Source organism: Ranitomeya imitator, chromosome 5, assembly GCF_032444005.1.
Source record: "Ranitomeya imitator isolate aRanImi1 chromosome 5, aRanImi1.pri, whole genome shotgun sequence".
NCBI classification, from domain to species: Eukaryota; Metazoa; Chordata; class Amphibia; order Anura; family Dendrobatidae; genus Ranitomeya; species Ranitomeya imitator.
This window is the reverse complement of record NC_091286.1, coordinates 515,837,268-515,861,577: the sequence shown is the minus strand read 5'-3', so window position 1 is coordinate 515,861,577 and position 24,310 is coordinate 515,837,268. Positions and strand designations below refer to the sequence as shown.

The following is a 24,310-nucleotide window of genomic DNA, read 5'->3' as shown; positions in this document are numbered from 1 at the left end:
GCTTTTAAAAAGGGGCTGGACGATTTCCTCGATACACATAACATTGCGGGTTATATCTAAATTAGTGACAAAATGTACAATTGGTGGAGAAAGGTTGAACTTGATGGAAGAAAAAGAGGTTCAGAAAGAGTGTGTGAACACTGGAATTTTAGGAGCTGGAATCTTCCCTTTTTTTCCTGAACTTGATGGACCTAGGTCTTTTTTCAACCTATGTAACTATGTAATATCTCCCCTCCAGCACATTACCAGTGACCCTCTTACATATATTAAACAGTTTAATGGCTAAAATTGCAAAGTACTTGTAAAAAAAAAAAAATCAAATGTGCAAATTCTTTGATTACTTTAAAAATCCTGTCCTTTCTCAGGAATGGAGGAATTGATAAAGAAGAACTCTCACTAACTTTTTTCATTGATTGTGTGTATGCGCATTGAATGTAGTTTGTGTGTGTTAATATACTCACCCGTTGCTCTCTTCGGTGTCCAACGCTGAGTCTTCTGCTCTTCTGAATGAAGACTCCTTCCAGCCACGCTGTATTGTGTCTGACCCGGAATGTATAAAGCGCCAGAACACGGCTCCATAGGCTTTCAATGTAACAGCGACTTCCGGCTCACGCATAGCACATAGAAAATGATCTGGATTGTCTCAATTATGGTGAGGTCACTCAGAAGAGCAGAAGACACCAGAGAGAGCAGCGGTTAGTGAGTATATCAATGCACTCACACTGCATTAGATGCATGTATACGCAGATTTCATTTAAAAAAAAGTTAGTGGAAGTGCTTCTTTAATGTTACCTTCAGCAATCTGTGAGTGATGGCTTCTCTTTTCTGTAGATCTTGTAATCACTGACCAGCTCCAGTGCTTTTGTGTCTTCTTGTTGCTTTTGGGGCAAAGCTGCCTCTGTGTTTAGTATTAGAAAGTACATAGTTTGGGCAAGGGGTGCAACGATGGCATCGGTGTGAACTCAAGCAGCAGTGCCCCCACTGAATCAATGGTAAAGGACTCACAATTTTTCAGTGTTTTTAATTTCCTGATGAATACACCATAAATTTCAGGTATTTTTATAGCCATTGTAACATGTATTACAGACATGTAATTTTGTGGGGTTTTTTTTATTATTATTATGTGTTTGTATTATGCATTTTTTGTGTGTTTAAGTCCTATAGGAAAAGCACTAGAAGTAAATGCTTTAGGCTTCCTCCCTATATATATAATGAATTGTTTTATCATCTATACACTACATCTCAGAGTCACAGCACAATGACAATCAGACATTCCCACGGGCATCGTTGATTGAGGCGTTGCCGACACAAATTAGCATCCTTTCCCTTTAATATCCTTGTGACGTGGCCAGCTGTGAAGTGGGTTGGAAGCCGGCAGCCTGACAGACGTCAGCCTGTGCAGCTGGAAGAACAAGTGCATGGTGGTGCCTTGATTATGAGAGGAGCACTGCAGCACTCACAGGATCCCTCCCAGGGCCTGAGTTCTGCTCATTGACCTGTTCTGCATTTCAGCTGTGAGCCCCGTCATCCCACCCCCCTGATGCACTAAGTGAGGGATGAATACAATAGCAGCCCTGGAGTACCATAATCCCCAGCATGTACCGTATTACCGGTGACACCTACAAGTAACCTGACTAGGAGGTCTTCATATCACCAGGAGGCTGGAAACCTGTTCTACATAGCCTGAGGCCAAGGCAAGTAAAAGTGCACACACAATCCAGTAGCCGGTAGCATAAGTAGTTCACGCATGTCGTGTAGGAGTTAAAATTCTGCTTAGCAACTGCAGTCAAAAACTACTACAATAGTGCCACAGAATAATAAAGCCATGTAAGAGCACGCTATTATTAACTCTATCATAGCCTTATCAGAGCGGAAACAGTTTTAAAAAAAAATAAAACTTAGAACAAAACACAGATTTACCGCTTGGAAAAACAGTCCGTATGGACCACAAGCTTCAGTCAGGAGGTTTGGGACATTGTTTGCCAAGAATTTTTCATAATTGAAAAAGATTTATTAATGGGGAACAATCCGTGGAGCCCACACGTTTCAGTGGTGCACAAGGTGGAATTTTTCATTTTTGATGATTTTGACCTTTTGGACCTACCCGTCCTGCAGAACTTCTGCAGAGCTGTAAGAACACACTCATGAAATCTCCAACATACAATATCAGGGTTTAGTTGTTTGTCTTTAGTTATATGAAGCGGAATTTACATATTCTCACAAGTTTTTATTTCTACTTGGCATAAGATTTTCTACAGGTCTTCATACAGTTACGCTAGGTTATTTTTTTTCAGATAAATCAACAGACACATTGGCGTTTGGTGCTGCTGTCTTGGGGTGGATTTATATTAGATTTGTTTGTTTTTCTGTTCTGATGATGAAAAACAAAAGATTACAAAGATTCCCAACATAGATTTGAACAAAGCCTTAAATAACCCTCCCAAAGGCTGTGTTTACATGCTGCGGCCACCACTTTTGCTGTTAAAAAATCAGTTTCACTGCAAAATAAAGGGATTCTTTAAGGAGCAGTTAAGAGACCACAAAAAGCATGGCACAATGTGTAAACGCAGTCAAATGTTGTTAAATATGTTATCAGGTTTTCCCATACGAAGTGCATGTATTTTTGAATAGATATCTTAGGCTTGGTGAGGCTGGTGTACTTACTTTGAAGATTTATTTTAGAATGGCTGTGTAAAGTTTAATTTCAATCTCAACCTACCAAGTCTGATTGACAGTCACACAGTGTTCTGTCTCTCTCTTGCTGCTGGTTTCTCACATTGCTCAGTACAAGCTTCTGCTGTCAGTGGGCTGGATCAAAGGAGATTGAAAGCTGCCTCTGTCAGTGGGCTGGATAAGTGATTGAAAAAAAACCAAAAGAAAAAATAGGAGTATACGTCCAAGATTTTTGTAAAAAGGTATCAATACAAATTATATTACATCATGATCATCATATACAAAAACATCACATAAAAAGACAAATAACACATTGTGACAGTGAGGGAAGCTAAGGAACAACACTGAAAAGAATCGGGGGCAACCTCTGAAAATGTCCGCATCTAAAGTAAGGTGCTACTAGTGCATGTCACAGAATAGGTAAGAAATATTTCAATATTAGACTATACATCATATGTCCCAACTTGGAAATCGCATCCAGTAAAGCGCACTAAGTGCCAACTATCCTTGCCAGAGTCTTACCCATTCTACGGACCACCAGGGGTTACCACCGGAGCCAAAATGCGCGTTTCGCATCAGCTTCGTCAGTGGGCAGCCCCCTGTTCTTTTCAGTGTTGTTTCATAGCTTCCCTCATTGTCACAATGATGATCATGATGTAATAAAATTTGTATTGATACCTTTTTACAAAAATCTTGGACATATACTCCTATTTTTTCTTTTGGTTTTTATCTATGGTAATTGGAGTGTCCTCAGTATCGGTAGTTATGCGATCTCTGGTTCTCACGGTTTGAACACATGGCTACATGGTTACATGCATGTGTGTGAGATCGTATTTGTCTTGGTCCATGCTGGGCTGTATCTATTGGATCAGTGATTGAAAGCTGCCGCTGTCAGTGGGCTGGATCGGTGGAGATTGAAGGCTGCTGCTGTCAGTGGGCTGGATCGGGTGAGATTGAAAGCTGCCACTGTCAGTGGGCTGGATCGAAGGAGATTGAAAACTGCTGCTGTCAGTGGGCTGGATTGAAGGAGATTGAAAGCTGCCGCTGTCAGTGGGCTGGATCAGTGGAGATTGAAAGCTGCCGCTGTCAGTGGGCTGGATCAGTGGAGATTGAAAGCTGCCGCTGTCAGTGGGCTGGATTGAAGGAGATTGAAAGCTGCTGCTGTCAGTGGGCTGGATTGAAGGAGATTGAAAGCTGCCGCTGTCAGTGGGCTGGATCAGTGGAGATTGAAAGCTGCCGCTGTCAGTGGGCTGGATCGGCGGAGATTGAAAGCTGCTGCTGTCAGTGGGCTGGATTGAAGGAGATTGAAAGCTGCTGCTGTCAGTGGGCTGGATCAGTGGAGATTGAAAGCTGCTGCTGTCAGTGGGCTGGATCGGCGGAGATTGAAAGCTGCTGCTGTCAGTGGGCTGGATTGAAGGAGATTGAAAGCTGCTGCTGTCAGTGGGCTGGAGCTGTAGAGATTGAAAGCTGTCGCTGTCAGTGGGCTGGAGTGGAGGAGATTGAAAGCTGTCGCTGTCAGTGGGCTGGAGCTGTAGAGATTGAATACATTTGGAATCATGAGCAGTTTCTCTCTTTAGTTGAACTCATAAAATGCTTATTTTAATATTAGAATTATGCAGCCATTCAGTCATGGATTTTCAAAGTAAGTACATTAGCCTCAGCCGGTCTAAGTAATGCATTTTATAATGTATGCAGTTTGTAATGAGAAATGTAGTGACATATCCACTTAAGATGCAATTGAACGGTGTTATAAGCATATATATTCACTATGATATAAGGGGCAAAGAGCCAGATGTCTGCATATTGCATTAAAGATTCAGCCAAGGAAGCTGTATATCATTGTCTGAACTCCATATCTTATAAACCAATATTAGGCACAGTGCCGGTATGTATTACTTGAACTAAGAAGTGATGGTAATGAAAACATAACTGGTCTTCTCTTATGCTGTGTTACTATATCAGGATGTGTAACACCAGTAATATTACCTAATATTCCGTATAATGAGATATAGTTATTCTAATATGTAGCTGATACTGTTACCTTTCTCTTTCCCTTTGCCTATATAACCCCATCATATTCCACAGATATGTATGCACGGTTACTATATACATCTTACTTTTCCACTTTATCTTTTGTAAGAGGTACACTACATGACATCTATATTATTGGAACCTCAGACTTATCTTCATTTTTATTTTATTCTGCTACATAATAAATTTTTTTCTTAAATATAAATGAAAGCAAAATAACTATGTATGTAAATTATATTTCCGAATGAAAACATCACCCATGGAGTTTAACCCCTTACTGACATATGACGTAACAGTATATCATATGCTGGCTCCCTGACTTTGATCAAGCTCGCATGCTGTGCCGACATCTTTCCCCACACATGATGGCTGATGTAATAAGTCATCATGTGCCTCTAAGGCCTCTTTCACACTTCCGTCTTTCTTTTTCCATCATAACGCGTCATTTTGTGAAAAAAAAAGGATCCTGCGAATTTGCCCTCAGGATGTGTTTTTTTCTCATAGACTTATATTAGTGACGGATCGCGATGCATGGCCACATGTTTCATCCATCGTTCACTGGATCCGTCGGAATTTGTCGACTTGTCATCTGGAAAAAACGTACAATGAAGCATTTTTTGTCTGCGTCGGGAAAAACGTGCCACGACATATAATGTGGCATACGTCGTTGGCTAGAATGGAAGCCTATGGATGCAGGATCCGTCATGGTACGTCACATGACGGAATCCAGCGCTGGATTTTTTTTTACACTGGGCATGCTCCAAATCAGTATTTAGTAGCCAATTGGCAATTTAGTAGCAATTTAGTAGCCAATTGGCCAGACAGCCCCAAATCTATATAAACCTGCCATGTGGCTTCGTTCCTCAATGTGCCAGCAAGAAGCCTACAAGCAAGAAGCCTGCCAGCAACCTGCCTGATGGATAGATGCATAGATGGTCACAATATTTGCTAGAACTCCTTCCATTTCTGCCACTTGCTCTACAAGCTCTCAAATATGAGGTGTTAAACACTCAATATATAGGTTTCCATTATTTTCCAGTAGCCAATCACATTTGGGAGCCTCCCATTTGAAGGTATGCAAAACAGATCCGTCAAAAAAACAGATGAAAAGGATGAAAAAAACGGATAAGAAGGATGTAACGGATCCAGTTTTTCGACGGAACCGTCTAGCGGATCCGTTTAACAACTGGATCCATTGCATCCATTTGAAACTATTTTTGACACATTCGTCGATACATCACGCCGACGGATTGTGACGGCCGCCAGATAACGAAAGTGTGAAAAAGACGCCTAACTGCTGCAGGTGGTGCACAACTCCATCCAAGGCTAACATGTTAAGTCCCCTTGTCAATCTCTGACAGCAGCATTTAATACATGCCAAGAGGACCGTGCATCATTTCATGCTTCCATGTTGTTATTGCAGTCGAGAGTCTGCTGAAGACCACTATGCCTATCATTGCGATCCTCCTGTGAAAACCAGCCCGTTGCCGACATTCATGGGAGATTGTTATTTTAGCTACATGTATACATAGCAATGCTGATGCACTGCTATGTGTAGAACGCTTGTTCAGAGGATTGCAGCTTCAAGTTCCTTGTGGGGACTATTAAATACAGGTAAAAATATGAAAAAATAAAATAAAAAGCAAAGCTCAAATCAACTTCCTTTTACCCCATTAAAAATAAAACAATAAAAAATGAATTAAAAACCCACATATTTGGCATCGCTGCGTTTGTAAAAGTCCTGTTTATCGAAATATAAAATAAATTAATCCAAACGACATAACAAAATTAAAATCAAAACACCAGAATTAAGAGGCAATCAAAATATGTATTTATTCCCAAATGGTAGCAGTAAAAACATCAGCTCAGGGTACAAAAAAAATAAGCCCTCACTCAACCCCAGATCCTAAAAAATGAAAATGTTACGGGTCTCTGAAAATGGCAACAAAAGCAACATTTTTTTCCTCTCACAAATTTCCAAACATTTTGTAACCAGTTAAATAAAAAAAAAAAAAAACATGTTTGGTATCTGCATATTTCAACTGACCCGGGGAATCATATTGTAAGGTCAGTTTTACCATATAGTGAATATGGTAAATACAAAACCCAAAAAACAATTGTGAAATTGAAGTTTTTTTTGCAATTTTCACACATTTCCCGCAAAAAACAATCCTCAAAAAAAACAAGCCCTAAAATGGCTACATTGACTGAAAAATAAAAAAAGTTCTGGGAGGGAAAAACAAAAATGAAAAAAAAACAAACAAACCTGAAAATAGCCATGCACTTACTGAACACACATTTCAGTAGGCCAACATTTCGGATTTTAAAATCATTTTTCAAGCTGGATTTATAAAGTATTCTAATTTACTGAGATAATGACTTTTGGGTTTTCATTCGCTGTAAGCCATAATCATCAACATTAACAGAAATAAATACTTGAAATATATCTCTCTGTTGTAATGATGCTATATAATATACGAGTTTCACTTTTTGTATTGAAGAACTGAAATAAATTAACTTTTTGATGATATTCAAATTTTGTGAGATGCACCTGTAGTATTACTATAGGTAAATAATGGCAGCATCCACCAGAAAGTGTAGTGGTTCCACAATAATGAATAGCGTAGACAAACCAAGGATCCTGTCATGGAGCTTAGAGATGAACTAAAAGCACTATATTGCAATTATATGTTCTGTAGCAATAGGACAGCCATATGAGGAAGACGAGAATACCTGGTGAGGGACACAGTGTGGCCAATAGGTGATCAGAAACAAAAGTAGCCTGTATATGAGAAGGCACACAGGGGTGCAATACCTGATGGCCCGGAGAGAAAATGAATGCAGATCAGATGTAACATGAAGGCAATACGTATGACACATGAGGGAACAAACTGTTTGTTGTGCATGGATGTAAAAAAAAAGATACTGATGTGCTACACTGATCCACAATGAAAGCGATTGTGGAGACATTTCATTAAGACTGCCGCTACGTGTGTGGGTCTTGGTGAAGCACTCGTAGTGACCTGATTCATTCAGTGGCATTCACCACTTAATGAATCAAGCGCATCTGGAACCCAGCATGCGCCATCACCAGTAATGTAAGCAAGAGTCTGGCATACTACATCTTTGGAGTAATATACGCCACTTTAGTGGCATAACTTCTGCAGAATTTGATAGGCGGATGTGACCATGCTATGCCCCGCACATGTCTCACCCACACCTCACCCTCATTGGCGCAGCTGGCAGGGGCCGGCATGTAGACGCCAAAAGTCATAATACTTTTGCTCCACTGCTGAGTTGTGCAAAATGTACTGCATCATGTCAAGGTGTTTGTAGGAGATTTCTGCCATAAGCACCTTAATGAATCACCTCCATTATCTTCAGATGTAGAAGATGTAGCACAGGGCACAGAGACAACTCATCCAAGAAACCACTAAGCATCCCAAAAGAGTATACAAAGTAGAGCAGGACACAGCTAATGGCATAGTTCATTTGCCCCGGCAAAGACTGGATTTATGGGCAACTGTTGTCTTTTAAAAAAATACATTTTTAGGAACACTATGGGAATGCGAAAAATAGGTTATCACTGTACGTATGAACTGGTGTCTATTGTCATCTTTTTCAGATTTAGTAAAAAACTGTCCAGTTGCCTAAAGAGGTCTTTGTCTCATTCCAGCACTTTATCATGAAAGATTATGGCTGCTTTGGGAATTCTTAGCTATGAACAAAGACCTCTGAAAAGACCTCGGCTTGGACCCCCCGATGTCTACCCACAGGATGCCAAGCAGAAAGAGGTGAGTGTTGTTTTCTACATTCATGAGATCCTGGGGAACAGTTATGCTACAAATTTATTAAAACTATCTATAGTGTCTCCTACCTATAGCAACCTATCACAAGTTTTAAGAAAGTCTGCGCTCTGACTGGTTGCTGTGGGTAATGATTTGAGTTTTTAATTTTGGACGGCTTCGATAGATGTCTTAAATGTCAATTTGTATCAGAAATGCAACAGAAGGGGAGAGGTCTTAAAACTGGTGCACATAAGATAGTGGACTAGTTGTCTATGGCGACCAATCAGGTTATGGCTTTTATTTTCCAATGTGCCTCTAAGGCTGTGTGCACACGTTGCCTTTTTTTGTGGTTTTTCCAGATAAAAACGCTATAAAACCGCAAAAAAAACCCACATACAATAAGCATCCCAACATTTAGAATGAATTCCGCATGTTTTGTGCACATGATGCGTTTTTTTCCGTGAAAAAAACGCATCGCGGTAAAAACTGCAGCATGTTCATTAATTTTGCGTTTTTTTTTGTGGATTTCCCACTACAAAATGCATTGGGAAATGTCCGGAAAAAAACACGGCAAAACCGCGGCAAAACCGCTTGCGGATTTCTTGCAGAAAATGTCCGGTTTTTCTCAGGAATTTTCTGCGAGAAATCCTGAACGTGTGCACATAGCCTAAATCTGAAAAAGTGGAAGAGAAATCTGATTGTCATGGGCAGCAGGTCTAGTTTTGTTCTTCACCAGATCTTCCTCAATATTCCAAAAAAGAAGTTGTATTGCCACATTAGTCATAGGCAGTGTAATCATGAGAAACATTAATATTATGCTCTGACCATCTGCAGGAAATGTGCATTTCTTCAAACTACTACTCATACTTACCATCAACATTCTTGTTGGTGCATATGGTGTGCCCACCCCTGAGAACAACCTCAAACCAACTAAGGCCGGTTTCACACGTCAGTGGCTCCGGTACGTGAGGTGACAGTTTCCTCACGTACTGGAGCCACTGACACGTAGACACATTGAAATCAATGCATCTGTTCAGATGTCATTGATTTTTTGCGGACCGTGTCTCCGTGTGCCAAACACGGAGACATGTCAGTGTTCGTGGGAGCGCACGTATTACACGGACGTTGTCCATGTGCAGTCCGTGTGCCGTGCAGGAGACAGCGCTACATTAAGCACTATCCCCCCCACTGGTGCTGAAGCCGCGATTCATATCTTCCCTGCAGCAGCGTTTGCTGTAGAGAAGATATGAATAAGTGTGTTTAAAATAAAGATCTATGTACCCCCCGCCCTCCCACCCCCTGTGCGCCCCCCCCCCCCCCGCTGTTCTGAAAATACTCACCTGGCTCGCTCCCTCTCCGGCGCTGCTTCCTCTCCAGGCCGCATCTTATCCTGTATGCGGTCACGTGGGGCCGCCGATTACAATCATGAATATGCGGCTCCACCTTCCATAGGGGTGGAGCCGCATATTCATTACTGTAAATGAGCAGCCCCACGTGACTGCTCATACAGTACAAGGTGCGGCCAGGACAAGACGCTGCAAGGGATCCGGAAGCTAGGTGAGTATTTTAATCACAGCGGGGGGGCGCACAGGGCGTGGGAGGGGGTTGATGACCTGGATCTGCATTTTACACACTAATATTCATATCTTCTCTACAGCAAACGCTGCTGCAGGGAAGATATGAATGGGGCTTCAGCACGATGCCGGGGGCAGCACTAAACTTTAGCGCTGTCTCCGGCACGGTACGTGTGGTACCCAGTGAGCACACGGGTGGCACACGTGTGCCTCACGTGTGCCACACTGATGTGCCACAGAAACACACTGGCACACGGACACAGATAATTCCGGTACCGATTTTTCCGGTACCGGAATTATCTGGACGTGTGAGACTGGCCTAAGACCACCTACTTTGATCAGGATTTCATAAACTGTTTTAAAGGTGTCTCACCAATGCTCTTCAGTATCTCACCGCTCCTCTTTCTCCCGCTCTTCAGCTTGTCGCGGGGCAGTGTTGACAACTTGACTTCTCTGGACAGCTTCTCAAAAAAGTACAGACAATATTTTTTACAGACAGAAAGCTATAATAATAAATCATTATGATTATAACAGTATGTGCGCACGTTGCAAAATTGCTGTTGTAAAATTGTGCGCGGATTCTTCCTCTCTTGGCAGAAAATGCAGTAGAAAATCCGTGCGGTGTTGATGCGGATTTGATGCAGATTTTCATGTGGTTCTCTCTGCTGATTTGTCTGCGGAATTGCAAGCTAAATAAAGATATATTATTTAACAAAAAAAAGAACTGTGATGTATTTTCCTTGTCCAACCTCTTCTTTTACATTCTCCATTGAAGACCATAATATCATTACATACCATGTTCAAATATAATGTTTACACACACAAAACAAATATAGGTGAATATAATATACATCTCTGACAAAAATTAAGAGACCACCACATCAAAACCCTGTCATGGGCAGCCCAATCTCCAAACCTGAACCCCATTGAAAACCTCTGGATTGTAATCAAGAGGATGATGGATAGTCACAAGCCATCAAACAAAGAAGAACTGCTTAAAGTTTTGCGCCAGAAGCAGTGGGAAAGACTGGTGGAAAGCATGCCAAGACACATGAAAGCTGTGTTTAAAAATCATGGTTATTCCACAAAATATTGATTTCTGAATTCTTCATGACTTAAAACATTAGTATTGTTGTTTCTAAATGATTATGAACTTGTTTTCTTTGCATTATTTGAGGTCTGAAAGCACTGGGGGTTTTCTTTGACCATTTTTCTTTGTCAGAAAAAAAAATACAAAATTTATTGCTTGGAAATTCGGAGACATGTTTTCAGAAGTTTATATACTAAAAGAACAATTGCATTTTACTCAAAAATATACCTATAAAGAGAAAAATCAGACAAACTGAACATTTGCAGTGGTCTCTTAATTTTTGCCAGAGCTGTATATGGCCGGCTTCACACTTGCGAGTTTTACGGACGTAAGAGCGCAGAAACTACGTCCGTAAAACTCGCAAAAAATACGGCACAATTATTCTCTATGCCCCTGCTCCTATCTGCCGTATTTTACTGATCAGTATTATACGGCTTTCTACGGCCGTACAAAATCGCAGCATGCTGCGTTTGTCACCGTACTGCGCAAGAAATACGCCAATGAAAGTCTATGGAAGCGTGAAAAATACGGATTTCACACGGACAAGCAGTGTGACTTGCGAGAAATACGCAGCGCTGTTAGAGAGAAAAGCCGGTAATTCAGTGCGGTGTACAGTAAAATCACACTGACAGCTTACAGTAGAATAAATGTGTACACATAGAATAGGTATATATATATATATATATATATATATATATATATGTCAGTGAGACACATATATGTATATATATTAATATTTATTCCAGCGCTATACAGCTTGAAAGCCGGTAATTCAATTACCGGCTTTTTCTTTCTCCTTCCTAAAACCCGACATGATTTGAGACATGGTTTACATACAGTAAACCATGTCTTCTCTCCATTTTTTTTGCAGATTCCACACTACTAATGTCAGTAGTGTGTATCTGCAAAATTTGGCCGTTCTAGCTCTTAAAATAAAGGGTTAAATGGCGGAAAAAATTGGCGTGGGCTCCCGCGCAATTTTCTCCGCCAGAGTAGTAAAGCCAGTGACTGAGGGCAGATATTAATAGCCTGGAGAGGGTCCACGGTTATTGGCCCCCCCCGGCTACAAATATCTGCCCCCAGCCACCCCAGAAAAGGCACATCTGGAAGATGCGCCTATTCTGGCACTTGGCCACTCTCTTCCCATTCCCGTGTAGCGGTGGGATATGGGGTAATGAAGGGTTAATGCCACCTTGCTATTGTAAGGTGACATTAAGCCTAATTAATAATGGAGAGGCGTCAATTATGACACCTATCCATTATTAATCCAATTGAATGAAAGGGTTAAATAAAACACAAACACATTATTTAAAATTATTTTAATGAAATAAAAACAATGGTTGTTGGAGTATTTTATTCTACGCCCAATCCAGTCACTGAAGACCCTCGTTCTTTGAAAGAAAAAACATAATAAACCAACAATATACTTACCCTCCGCAGATCTGTAACGTCCAACGATGTAAATCCTTCTGAAGGGGTTAAAACATTTTGCAGCAAGGAGCTTTGCTAATGCAGGCTACTCCTCGCTGCAAAACCCCTGGGAATGAGTCTAAATATAGATCAATGAGCTATATTTAGCTTCATTTGCGGTGAGGCGCCCTCTGCTGGCTGTTTATAGATCGTGGGAACTTGCCTAGAAAGCCTGGGAGCTTTCTAGGAAATTTCCCACGATCTATGAACATCCAGCAGAGGGCGCCTCACCGCAAATGAAGCTAAATATAGCTCATTGATCTATATTTAGACTCATTCCCAGGGGTTTTGCAGCGAGGAGCAGCCTGCATTAGCAAAACTCCTTGCTGCAAAATGTTTTAACCCCTTCAGAAGGATTTACATCGTTGGACGTTACAGATCTGCGGAGGGTAAGTTTATTGTTGGTTTATTATGTTTTTTCTTTCACAGAACGAGGGTCTTCAGTGACTGGATTGGGCGTAGAATAAAATACTCCAACAACCATTGTTTTTATTTCATTAAAATAATTTTAAATAATGTGTTTGTGTTTTATTTAACCCTTTCATTCAATTGGATTAATAATGGATAGGTGTCACAATTGACGCCTCTCCATTATTAATTAGGCTTAATGTCACCTTACAATAGCAAGGTGGCATTAACCCTTCATTACCCCATATCCCACCGCTACACGGGAATGGGAAGAGAGTGGCCAAGTGCCAGAATAGGCGCATCTTCCAGATGTGCCTGTTCTGGGGTGGCTGGGGGCAGATGTTTTTAGCCAGGGGGGGGCCAATAACCGTGGACCCTCTCCAGGCTATTAATATCTGCCCTCAGTCACTGGCTTTACTACTCTGGCGGAGAAAATTGCGCGGGAGCCCACGCCAATTTTTTCCGCCATTTAACCCTTTATTTTAAGAGCTAGAACGGCCAAATTTTGCAGATACACACTACTGACATTAGTAGTGTGGAATCTGCAAAAAAAATGGAGAGAAGACATGGTTTACTGTATGTAAACCATGTCTCAAATCATGTCGGGTTTTAGGAAGGAGAAAGAAAAAGCCGGTAATTGAATTACCGGCTTTCAAGCTGTATAGCGCTGGAAAAAATATTAATATATATACATATATGTGTCTAATGACATATATATATATATATATATATATATATATATACAGTGGGGCAAAAAAGTATTTAGTCAGTCAGCAATAGTGCAAGTTCCACCACTTAAAAAGATGAGAGGCGTCTGTAATTTACATCATAGGTAGACCTCAACTATGGGAGACAAACTGAGGAAAAAAAATACAGAAAATCACATTGTCTGTTTTTTTAACAATTTATTTGCATATTATGGTGGAAAATAAGTATTTGGTCAGAAACAAACAATCAAGATTTCTGGCTCTCACAGACCTGTAACTTCTTCTTTAAGAGTCTCCTCTTTCCTCCACTCATTACCTGTAGTAATGGCACCTGTTTAAACTTGTTATCAGTATAAAAAGACACCTGTGCACACCCTCAAACAGTCTGACTCTAAACTCCACTATGGTGAAGACCAAAGAGCTGTCAAAGGACACCAGAAACAAAATTGTAGCCCTGCACCAGGCTGGGAAGACTGAATCTGCAATAGCCAACCAGCTTGGAGTGAAGAAATCAACAGTGGGAGCAATAATTAGAAAATGGAAGACATACAAGACCACTGATAATCTCCCTCGATCTGGGGCTCCACGCAAAATTCCACCCCGTGGGGTCAGAATGATCACAAGAACGGTGAGCAAAAATCCCAGAACCACGCGGGGGGACCTAGTGAATGAACTGTAGAGAGCTGGGACCAATGTAACAAGGCCTACCATAAGTAACACACTACGCCACCATGGACTCAGATCCTGCAGTGCCAGACGTGTCCCACTGCTTAAGCCAGTACATGTCCGGGCCCATCTGAAGTTTGCTAGAGAGCATTTGGATGATCCAGAGGAGTTTTGGGAGAATGTCCTACGGTCTGATGAAACCAAACTGGAACTGTTTGGTAGAAACACAACTTGTCGTGTTTGGAGGAAAAAGAATACTGAGTTGCATCCATCAAACACCATACCTACTGTAAAGCATGGTGGTGGAAACATCATGCTTTGGGGCTGTTTCTCTGCAAAGGGGCCAGGACGACTGATCTGGGTACATGAAAGAATGAATGGGGCCATGTATCGTGAGATTTTGAGTGCAAACCTCCTTCCATCAGCAAGGGCATTGAAGATGAAACGTGGCTGGGTCTTTCAACATGACAATGATCCAAAGCACACCGCCAGGGCAACGAAGGAGTGGCTTCGTAAGAAGCATTTCAAGGTCCTGGAGTGGCCTAGCCAGTCTCCAGATCTCAACCCTATAGAAAACCTTTGGAGGGAGTTGAAAGTCCGTGTTGCCAAGTGAAAAGCCAAAAACATCACTGCTCTAGAGGAGATCTGCATGGAGGAATGGGCCATCATACCAACAACAGTGTGTGGCAACCTTGTGAAGACTTACAGAAAACGTTTGACCTCTGTCATTGCCAACAAAGGATATATTACAAAGTATTGAGATGAAATTTTGTTTCTGACCAAATACTTATTTTCCACCATAATATGCAAATAAAATGTTAAAAAAACAGACAATGTGATTTTCTGGATTTTTTTTTCTCAGTTTGTCTCCCATAGTTGAGGTCTACCTATGATGTAAATTACAGACGCCTCTCATCTTTTTAAGTGGTGGAACTTGCACTATTGCTGACTGACTAAATACTTTTTTGCCCCACTGTATATATATATATATATATATATATATATATATATAGACAACATATATATATATTTTTTTCTTTTTGGGACACATGGATCATTTCTATAGCGGTATGTTGGTTTTGCAAGCCTGCGAGAAAACCACGCAGTACGGATGCCATACGGATTACATACGGAGGATGCCATGCGCAAAAAACGCTGACACACCCTGCCTACGGAGGAGCTACGGACCACTATTTTCGGGACATTTCAGCGTATTACGGCCGTAATATACGGACCGTATTTTCATACGCTGAGTGTGAAGCCGGCCTATATATGTATTTTATACCAAGCTCAGCTCAAGGTTTAGTAATGAACAGATGTCAGCCAGACACCCTCATTAATATAATGGTACATGAAGACAATGGTACATAAAGAGTTAAATAAACACACGAAATCTGCGTCAAACGCAATATCTGTTTCAAAACATTTGTAAAACAAAAATTGCGTGAGCTCCCACATACTTTTTTTAACCAGCAGAGGGAAAGCTGACGACTGAGGGCTGATGTTGATAATATGGGAAGGAGCCAATAGCCATAAAGGTACCTAGGCTATTAATATCAGGTCACAGCCGTTTGCTTAACCTTTACTGGCTAGTGTTACGAAACTGCAGCACAAAACTAGGAGAGATGGGAAAAGCTGACCCTGCACTAAAACTAGGCTGAAACCCTACGATGGAGTGGGTGACCCATTCCTTACGAATAGACCCACCGATGATCCTAGTCTAAACTCAGCAAAGACCTGTAGATAAGGGGAAGGAGGTCCCTAAAAGATCTAAGGACTGGGTACAAAAAAACAGGTCACCTCCTAATAGGAAACACAGAGATAACTGCAGAAACAAACTGAAAACACAAACAAAAGATAGCAGAACCAGAGGTCCCAGAACTGCAAAATATCAAACACAGAAAGCTGTCTAAGCACCTAGCTAGAACTCTAGCGGATTGACACTGTTGCCCAGCAAGGAATGGGAGGCAGGTGCTGGGTAATAAAGAGTGATACAATCACCTGACCAAAACAACCCAGCACCAGGGAAAAAAGACCAGCAGCCAGAAAACCACAACAAGATGGCGGATGATCAAAACAAAATAGATTCTATTAGCTGGTTTACAGAGGAACCCCAGAAAAAAAATTACATGGGGTCCCCCTATAAAATCGAACCAGCAAAGGCTAGGCAGACAGCTGTGGGTTGATATTAATAGTGTGGGTAGGGGCCATGTATATTGGCAACCCTCCAGGCTAAAAACATCAGCTCTCGACTGCCCCAGAAATGACGCATCTTATAGATGCGCCAATTCTGGCAATTAGCCTCGCTCTTACCACTAGCCCTGTAGCGGTGGCAAGTGGGGTAATGTTTGTGGGTTGATATTACCTTTGTATTGTCAGGTAACATCAAGCCCACGGATTAGTATTGGAGAGGCATCTATAAGACAACTATCCATTACTAATTCTATAGTTATATGGTAAATAAACACACGGCCAGAATAAAATCCTTTAATTTAACTAATCACACAGACTCCTTTATTGAATCTTAATTTACCATACTTATTGCATCACCTAATCCCCAACTCCCTCGATCTCCTGCAACAAAAATAAAATAATAAACCAACATAAATACTCCCTGTCCGCTGTAGTCCATTTACCAAGTTTCCCACAATGATCTCATGTGCAGAACAGTCACATCGGGAGATGTGACAGCTCTACCCGGCCTCCGGTGATACACCGTGGAAGCTATTATCTCCTGTCAGTATATCACTGAGAGTTCACCAGAGTTCGTTCTTTCACTTGCGGCACCACTGCGTGAGAATTTTCTCACGCAGTGGTGCCACAAGTGAAAGCACGAACTCCGGTGAACTCTCACGGCGGCGCAGTGATACACTGCAGGAGGGGTCACCTCCTGCAGTGTATCACCGGATCCCGGGTAGAGCGGTCACATCTTCTGTTCTACACGTGAGATCATCGTGGGACACTAGTTATTAAATGGACTACGGTGGACAGAGAGTATATGTTGGTTTATTATTTTATTTTTTTTGTTGCAGGAGACACGGGTGTCGGGGATTAGGTGTTTGGTGAGTATGAATTTTTTTTGTTTTACAATGAACACAGTCGCCAGATGATGAGACTACTACTGTCCCATCATCGGCTCATGTTGTCACTGTTATATGTGACAGCAGACATAGCCGGATGGGAGTAGTAGTCCCATCAGACAATGCCTGGTTACACACAGACAACCGCAGACAGACACACACAGGCAGACACACACAGACACAAGCACACACACACACACACACACACACAGATGCCTGCAGACAAACAGACAGACCCGCACATATTCTCCTCTTACACACATTCTCTGCCCACACACATATTCTCCACCCACACACTCTTCCTCCTTCCTTTTGGCAGCATTTTTGGCATGCAAATCCGCAGCAAATCAGCAAACCTTTTAACACCTGCGGTTTAGCTGCTGATTTGACTGACTCAATGTAAGTCAATGGGTGCAGAAACGCTGAAGATCCGCAAAAAGAATTTACATGCTGCGGAAAATAAAACACTGCAAATCAGTGCGGAATTTTCCACAGCATGTGGACACCAATTCTGAATTCCCACTGATTAACATTGATTGAGCTAACTTTTGCAGATTTGGTGCAATTCCATGTGGAAAAAATGCTGCGGATCTGCAACGTGTGCACATAGTCTAAATGATCCATGTCTACAGCCCATAATTCTGATATGAGACATCAGCGGCATTCACTGTCAAATAATTACAGTCAAAATAATCTGTAGCAGTTTCTTCAGCTTCAAAAAAAACACGGATGCCTTACTTTTTTTTTTACGGACAGGGCACAGAAGTGCCCTATGTTTACGGACAGTCCTGGAATTTCAGAACAGTTCACAAACCTGTTGGAGGGCGGTGTGCTCTGGTTTTATTGTTTGCTTGGACCAACTGAGTTGGCACGCTGCTGGCCCAAACTCTGCATTCTCCCATGCTGCAAGCAGAGGCAAATTTAACTCTTCAGCATCAGTGTAGTACAAGGGCATTGAAGGAGGCTGGATCCAGCAAGCTTCAGGGCAGCACTTGCAAGCTATATTGGAAAGTGAACCATGGGACTATCAGCAGTCGCCTATCAATGGTCGCTTGGCATCACTAAAATGTCTATCACAGACATGGCGCAAGCCACTCTATTCTCCAGATCCAAAGGGGTTGCTCTGTCCTTCTCTTCTTAACCCTTGTACAGGAATGTAGACGTACACAGGGGGATCCAGGGTTAGGACCACAAAGTCAGCTGCTGGCCAGTGATTCAGACTGGCAGAAAAAATGGTTTGCAAGCCAAATCAGAACCAGGAGGTTGGTACAGGGACAAAATAGTAAAGCAGTAGTGAAAAAAAATGAACCAAGGACAAAATCAGGACTGACAGCTGGGAATAAAAGCAAGATACACAGAAGTTCAGTGAAGCAAGTCAAGTTATAACTGGTTGTGGACAGTCAGATTCCAGGGGCATAAATTGCATGTAGCCTCATCCAGGCCGTACAGCAGAGAGCAAATACTGACAGACATTACCTGAACCTCCTAGCCCAGATGGAACTACAAGTCCCAGAGGACACAGAACTAGAACTGTCACCAGCAATAAGAGTGCGGGGCTGCTCGACAACAGAAAGAGATACAGGAAGGGCAGGCACCAATAAGTATGTCACAGAATTAGCTTGTAAGTGCTTTGCTCCTTATCCAGGAGCTAATAGACTACAGAGGTGGCAGTAACATAGGCTATTACCATAAAATTAAAAATCCTTCCATTGTCGAGAATGGGAAGGATTTTTGATATCAAGTAAAGTGCACAGCTGTGTGTTTTAACAAGCAGTTTGCAATTTTTTCCATTTATGAGAATGATAACAATAACCCTGTAATCCCAAGTCAACTACAAATTGTAGCTAAAAATTAAAGACAGTCTCAGCAAATGTGGGACAGTGGGCAACTATGCCTATTTTTGTAATACTATGACAGTGGAGAAAATGGTGTTGATATCATCATTTTTTTAATCATTGGTAGTGATGAACGAACATGCTCGGATAAGGTGTTCTCTGAGAATGCTCGGGTGCTAACCAAGTGACTTCAGCATGCTAGAATAAAATATCCGAGTCCCTGGGGCTGCATGGATGTTCGACAGGCGCAACATATGCAGGGCTTGCTTAACAAACAGGAAATCCCCGCATGTGTTAAGGCTTGTCGAACAGCCGCGGGACATGCAGGTGCGGAGACGCGAACATATTTTTCAAGCACACCAAAGATACTCTATCGGCACATGAGCATTCTCAGATAACACCTCATCCGAGCACGTTCGCTCATCACTAATCATTGGCAATATTTTTTATTGTTAGGAAAATTAAAAAAAGTCATTACACTTCACAAACAAACATTGTCAATTGAAACAAAGTGATAAGCAAATAGGCAAATAGTAGGGACACAGTTTTATGATTTATACTTCAAGCTCACTCCCATTTTGTTACACAACCATTCTGTTTGCCTGCAGCACATTACATTTGTAATACTTTTGCACACTTCCACACACACATATTGGTAATCTGAAAAGTATTAACAATTCCCATGCACATCGGGAAAAAAATCTCACAATAAGCTGATGTGTCTGTTTTAGATAATAAAAAAGTTAGATGTTGTGACCAGTGCTCAAAATGAAGCCTAATATTGTAGCTCCTGTGCTCATGAGAGAGGGTCTGCAGGGAACAATCTGGAACAAAAATATTATTTTAGATAAGGAAATATATTGCAAACTAATGGGAAAATAAAATGTTCATGATTAAGAACAAAACATGTTATAATATTTCAATGTGAGCAATTGGCTCCATCATATGTTGTGTTCTAAAATGGAGGCATATCAATGACAGCACTGCTCAAAATAAACTCTCAGCTCCAGTGAAAATGACTAATTACAGGCTTTACGAATAATTGTCATATACTACAAGTGACAGGGGATCTGATTAGTTTTTATCACCTGCTCTCACCTACCGTATATAACTGAACCTTTAGGATACAGCAGACCCATATTAATGATTTAAAGGGGAAATCTCCTGGAGATAATTGGGAAATAAGAGTAAGTCCAATGAATAAAGGTATCTCTCTGGAAACTAAAACCATAATTATCAGCTCTGGGGAACATAGAGATTCCTTAGGTAATATAATGTTTTCTTAATACCGTTATCACCACCAGGTCTCTAGTGGGTATTTAAGCATCTGCACTATAGCTTGTGTGAGTCGGCATCCCTTCTGCATTCTGAATACTTGCTTGACAAGCGTTATATTTCCCCAGGGGTATACTGGAGACAAACAAAATCGGCCTCTATGACGGATCCTTCAGTTTTTAGAATTAATAAACGATTTAGGCATTAGCCTAGCATTAAAAATAACTACCCCTCCCCATCCCCCACTCATGCTGCCCAAACGGTTCTGACCCTTTAAAGATTGGACAGCACAACCCTTCTGAAGGTGTCTTGTGGTTACCTGGCTGCAAAGTTTTAGTAGCAATTTTTTTAACGGGGCATTCCCATCTGGTAAATACATGTCGTAAATGTGTAATGGACACAAGTTCCATCAGTTTGAGAATGGAACTTTATTTTGCCCTGCTGTCACTGGAGACATGTATAGGTAAGAGCCTAAGCACCGCAAAAGAAAATGAGACTGTAGGTTTTACTGCAGTGTAAATTTATTTTGACCCAGCAAAGAATCAATAACAGATGTGGTCCAACGTTTTGACTGGGAACGGTCTTCCCGACATCTGTTACGGGTGCAGTTAGACAAGATCTAGTACACTCCCTGACAGAAGTTATGTCGCTTATCCTTGTTATGTAAATAAAAGCTTATTACCTGACGTTAAATTCATCCATTGGTTGTATAAATTATTCTTTTGAAAGCTGAAACCCTCCGAAATGTCGTTTAGGTTAAGAAAATAAATTGGCATCAATGCAGAAATATTGATCATTTGATGGACACAGAATGGTCAGATTTTGGCAAGGCAAAAGTTTTGTCGCCTACAGAAAGTAATGTGATATTCAAACAAATGATTAACTTAAAATACAAATATATTTTACATAACATTGGTGAATTAAGTTGTGGTGCTATTAGAGTAAAATGTAATATTTTGTGTGACTTCCATGAGCTTGAAGGACTGCATCCATGCGGTTCAACAATGATTCATACAATTAATGGAGTCATCAGGAATAGCAAAGAATGCAGTCTTACATGTCTCCCAGAGTTCATCTAGATTCTTTGGTTTTGTCTTCCAAGCTTCCTCTTTCATCCTATCCCAAACATGTTCAATGATGTTCATGTCTGGTGACTGGGCTGACCAGTCCTTGAGCACCTTCATCTTTTTTGTCTGGAGGAACTTTGTTGTGGAGATGGATGTATGAGATGGAGCACCATCCTGCTGCAGAATTTGACCCTTTTATGATTTGGAATATAAGAGGTAGCTAATACTTCTTGATATTTTAGGCTATTGATATTGCCTTCCACCTTACAAATGTTGCGCACATCCCCATACTGAATGTAACCCCAGACCATGATCTTTCCACCACCAAATTTAACTGTTTTCTGGGTGTATTTTGGATCCATGCGGGCTCTAGTAGGTCTCCTGCAGTATTTGTGGTGCAGGTCTGTGGTGTAATTCTACTGAAGATTCATCAGAGAAATCCACCTTCTGCCACTTTTCCAATGTCCATCTGTTTAGCAGGCTGTGGGACTTTGCAAATGCCACACAATTTTTTATTTGCCTTTTGTTTAGTGCTGGCTTCTGGGCACTGATTCGACCATGGAGGCCATTTCGAGACAAAATCCTTCAAACTATTCTAGTTGACACAGGGACTTGAGGTGACCAGGCCTGTTGGAGCTCTGCTGCAGTGGAAGAAGGGCTTGCTTTGGATTTTCTAACCAACAAACATTCCTCCTGAGCTGTTGCCTTGCGAGGTCTGCTGGACCTATCAAACATATCTCCTGTCTCTTCAAATCTTTTCTTAATTCTTTGTACGTGACGCTGAGACACATTAAAGGTGTCAGCCACCTCTGCAGTGGATCTGGTCTTCAGCCTCTTAATAATCCAGGCTTGGGTCGCAGGGTAGATTTTTGGCATGTTGTCAGAGCTCAGGTTGCAGTTCAAGTAAAGGTCTGGGGTGCTGGGTTTCTTTTTATACACATACACTAATTAACCAATCATTTACTGAGCACAGGTGAGGATGTAAACTAGGATTGGGTGCATTATATTACCAGGCAACAAAACTTTTGTCTTGCCAAAATCTGACCATTCTGTGTCCATTAATTGATCAATATTTCTGCATTGATGCCAATTTATTTTCTTAACCTAAACCACATTTCGGAGGAGTTCAGCTTTCAAAAGAATAATTTATACAACCAATGGATGAATTTAACGTTAGGTTATAAGCTTTTATTTACATAACACGGATAAGCGACATAACTTCTGTCAGGGAGTGTAGAGAAATACAGTGAATCGTAAGTTCTTTTTCATGTCAACGAGGACCTGTGTGGAGCATGAGCCGGGGATTAGGAAATGCGCCTTACGCCCTGCTTGCTGCATTTCCTGTTTGCATATTTGTATTAAGTATTAAAATACACTAGCACCCAATGGATTAGTAAGAGGAAGGTACTAGAAGCTGCTTGGCAGATCCATGGGTCCTGTATGATGACCCATAAGTGAGAGAAAACTAAGATAAATAAATGATTCTGCCATGCTAATAGATCAGAAGGAAGTAGAAAGCAGCTACAAAAAATGAAGCACACACAAATACTGTAAGTTGGTGGATATGGCACTTCTATGTATGGTTAAAGTTAGTCAAGAAGTACTTGCTGCACAGATGACCAATTATATATAAAGAATTCATGAACGGTAGTTAGTGTAAGCATACAATTATTTGAGCTGGTTGATTAAATTCCCCCCCGTGAATTCCTGACAGTAGATGCAGAGTTCCAACTCCATTGTGCGGGTTCCGGTGTGCACAATTTACTGCTGTTCAATTCTTTAGCAACTGCACTGAACTTGCATGTCGATTGTGTTCAACCTTTCCCTTTAGCAAACACTCTTGTTTAAGTGTTAACTTCCATCGTCGGCCTGGACATCTCTGTGAGATGGTTGCATTTCCATCTTTGTTAAATTTTTGCATCACTTTTTCTACAATATTTTGATTGACAAGGAAACATTTACTGATCTTTTTGTAGTCTTCACCTTTCTTGTGTAAAGAATTTTTTTTCTGAGGTCTCATTACATTTCTTTTCCATATGGTGCCATTGCTGACAGCATGAAATGGGAAGGGGTTTTCTTTGTTAAGGAACGTTCTTTAATAGCCAACTGTCACCTGTTTGATAAATAAGTAGACTTAGCTGTAGTGGAATTCATTTTAAAATTCAAATTTTGTAGTATAAACTTTAGGTTTTGGTTATTATAACACTTTCAATTGGATTTACCCAATTTTGTAACTTGATTCTGAATGAATGTTATGAAAATTTCTTTCCTTTTTTTTCTTGTTTGCAAATAATGGCCCACATGTGTGGGAGTATTTTGTAGTACAGTATCTCATAAAAAAATGTTGATTCTGAAAGAAAACTAAAGGTTTTCTGACAAATCGGTTAGGGTGTACTCATTTATGCTGAGAACACAGTTTGTAGTTATAATAAATCTAACAATCCAGGTTTCATTGGCTGTAAAATGCTACATTGTATTAGGTTCAATGATATGTACTAGGAAATAAAAAATGATGTTCTGTATATCTGTAAGACCAGAACATTTCAGCTCTGTCTTAGACCTCTGTTATTAACGTGTTCACACTCAAATCAAGGAAACGCTGCACCTAAACCAAACTGGATCCTGTACAAACTACAAAGGCTCTAG

At 41.0% G+C, this 24,310-nt stretch overlaps 1 protein-coding gene across 1 annotated transcript in view; it reads left to right on the top strand.

Moving 5' to 3' along the window:
• The first annotated feature begins 1,396 nt into the window (after positions 1-1,396).
• LOC138638297 (mediator of RNA polymerase II transcription subunit 12-like protein) overlaps positions 1,397-24,310 on the top strand; it is a 268,574-nt gene continuing 245,660 nt past the window's right edge. Inside the window, exons 1-2 of the mRNA XM_069727500.1 lie at positions 1,397-1,694; positions 8,381-8,498. Of these exons, the coding sequence (XP_069583601.1) occupies positions 8,400-8,498 (99 nt within the window). The 5' untranslated portion in view covers positions 1,397-1,694; positions 8,381-8,399. The remainder of the gene's footprint in view (positions 1,695-8,380; positions 8,499-24,310) is intronic.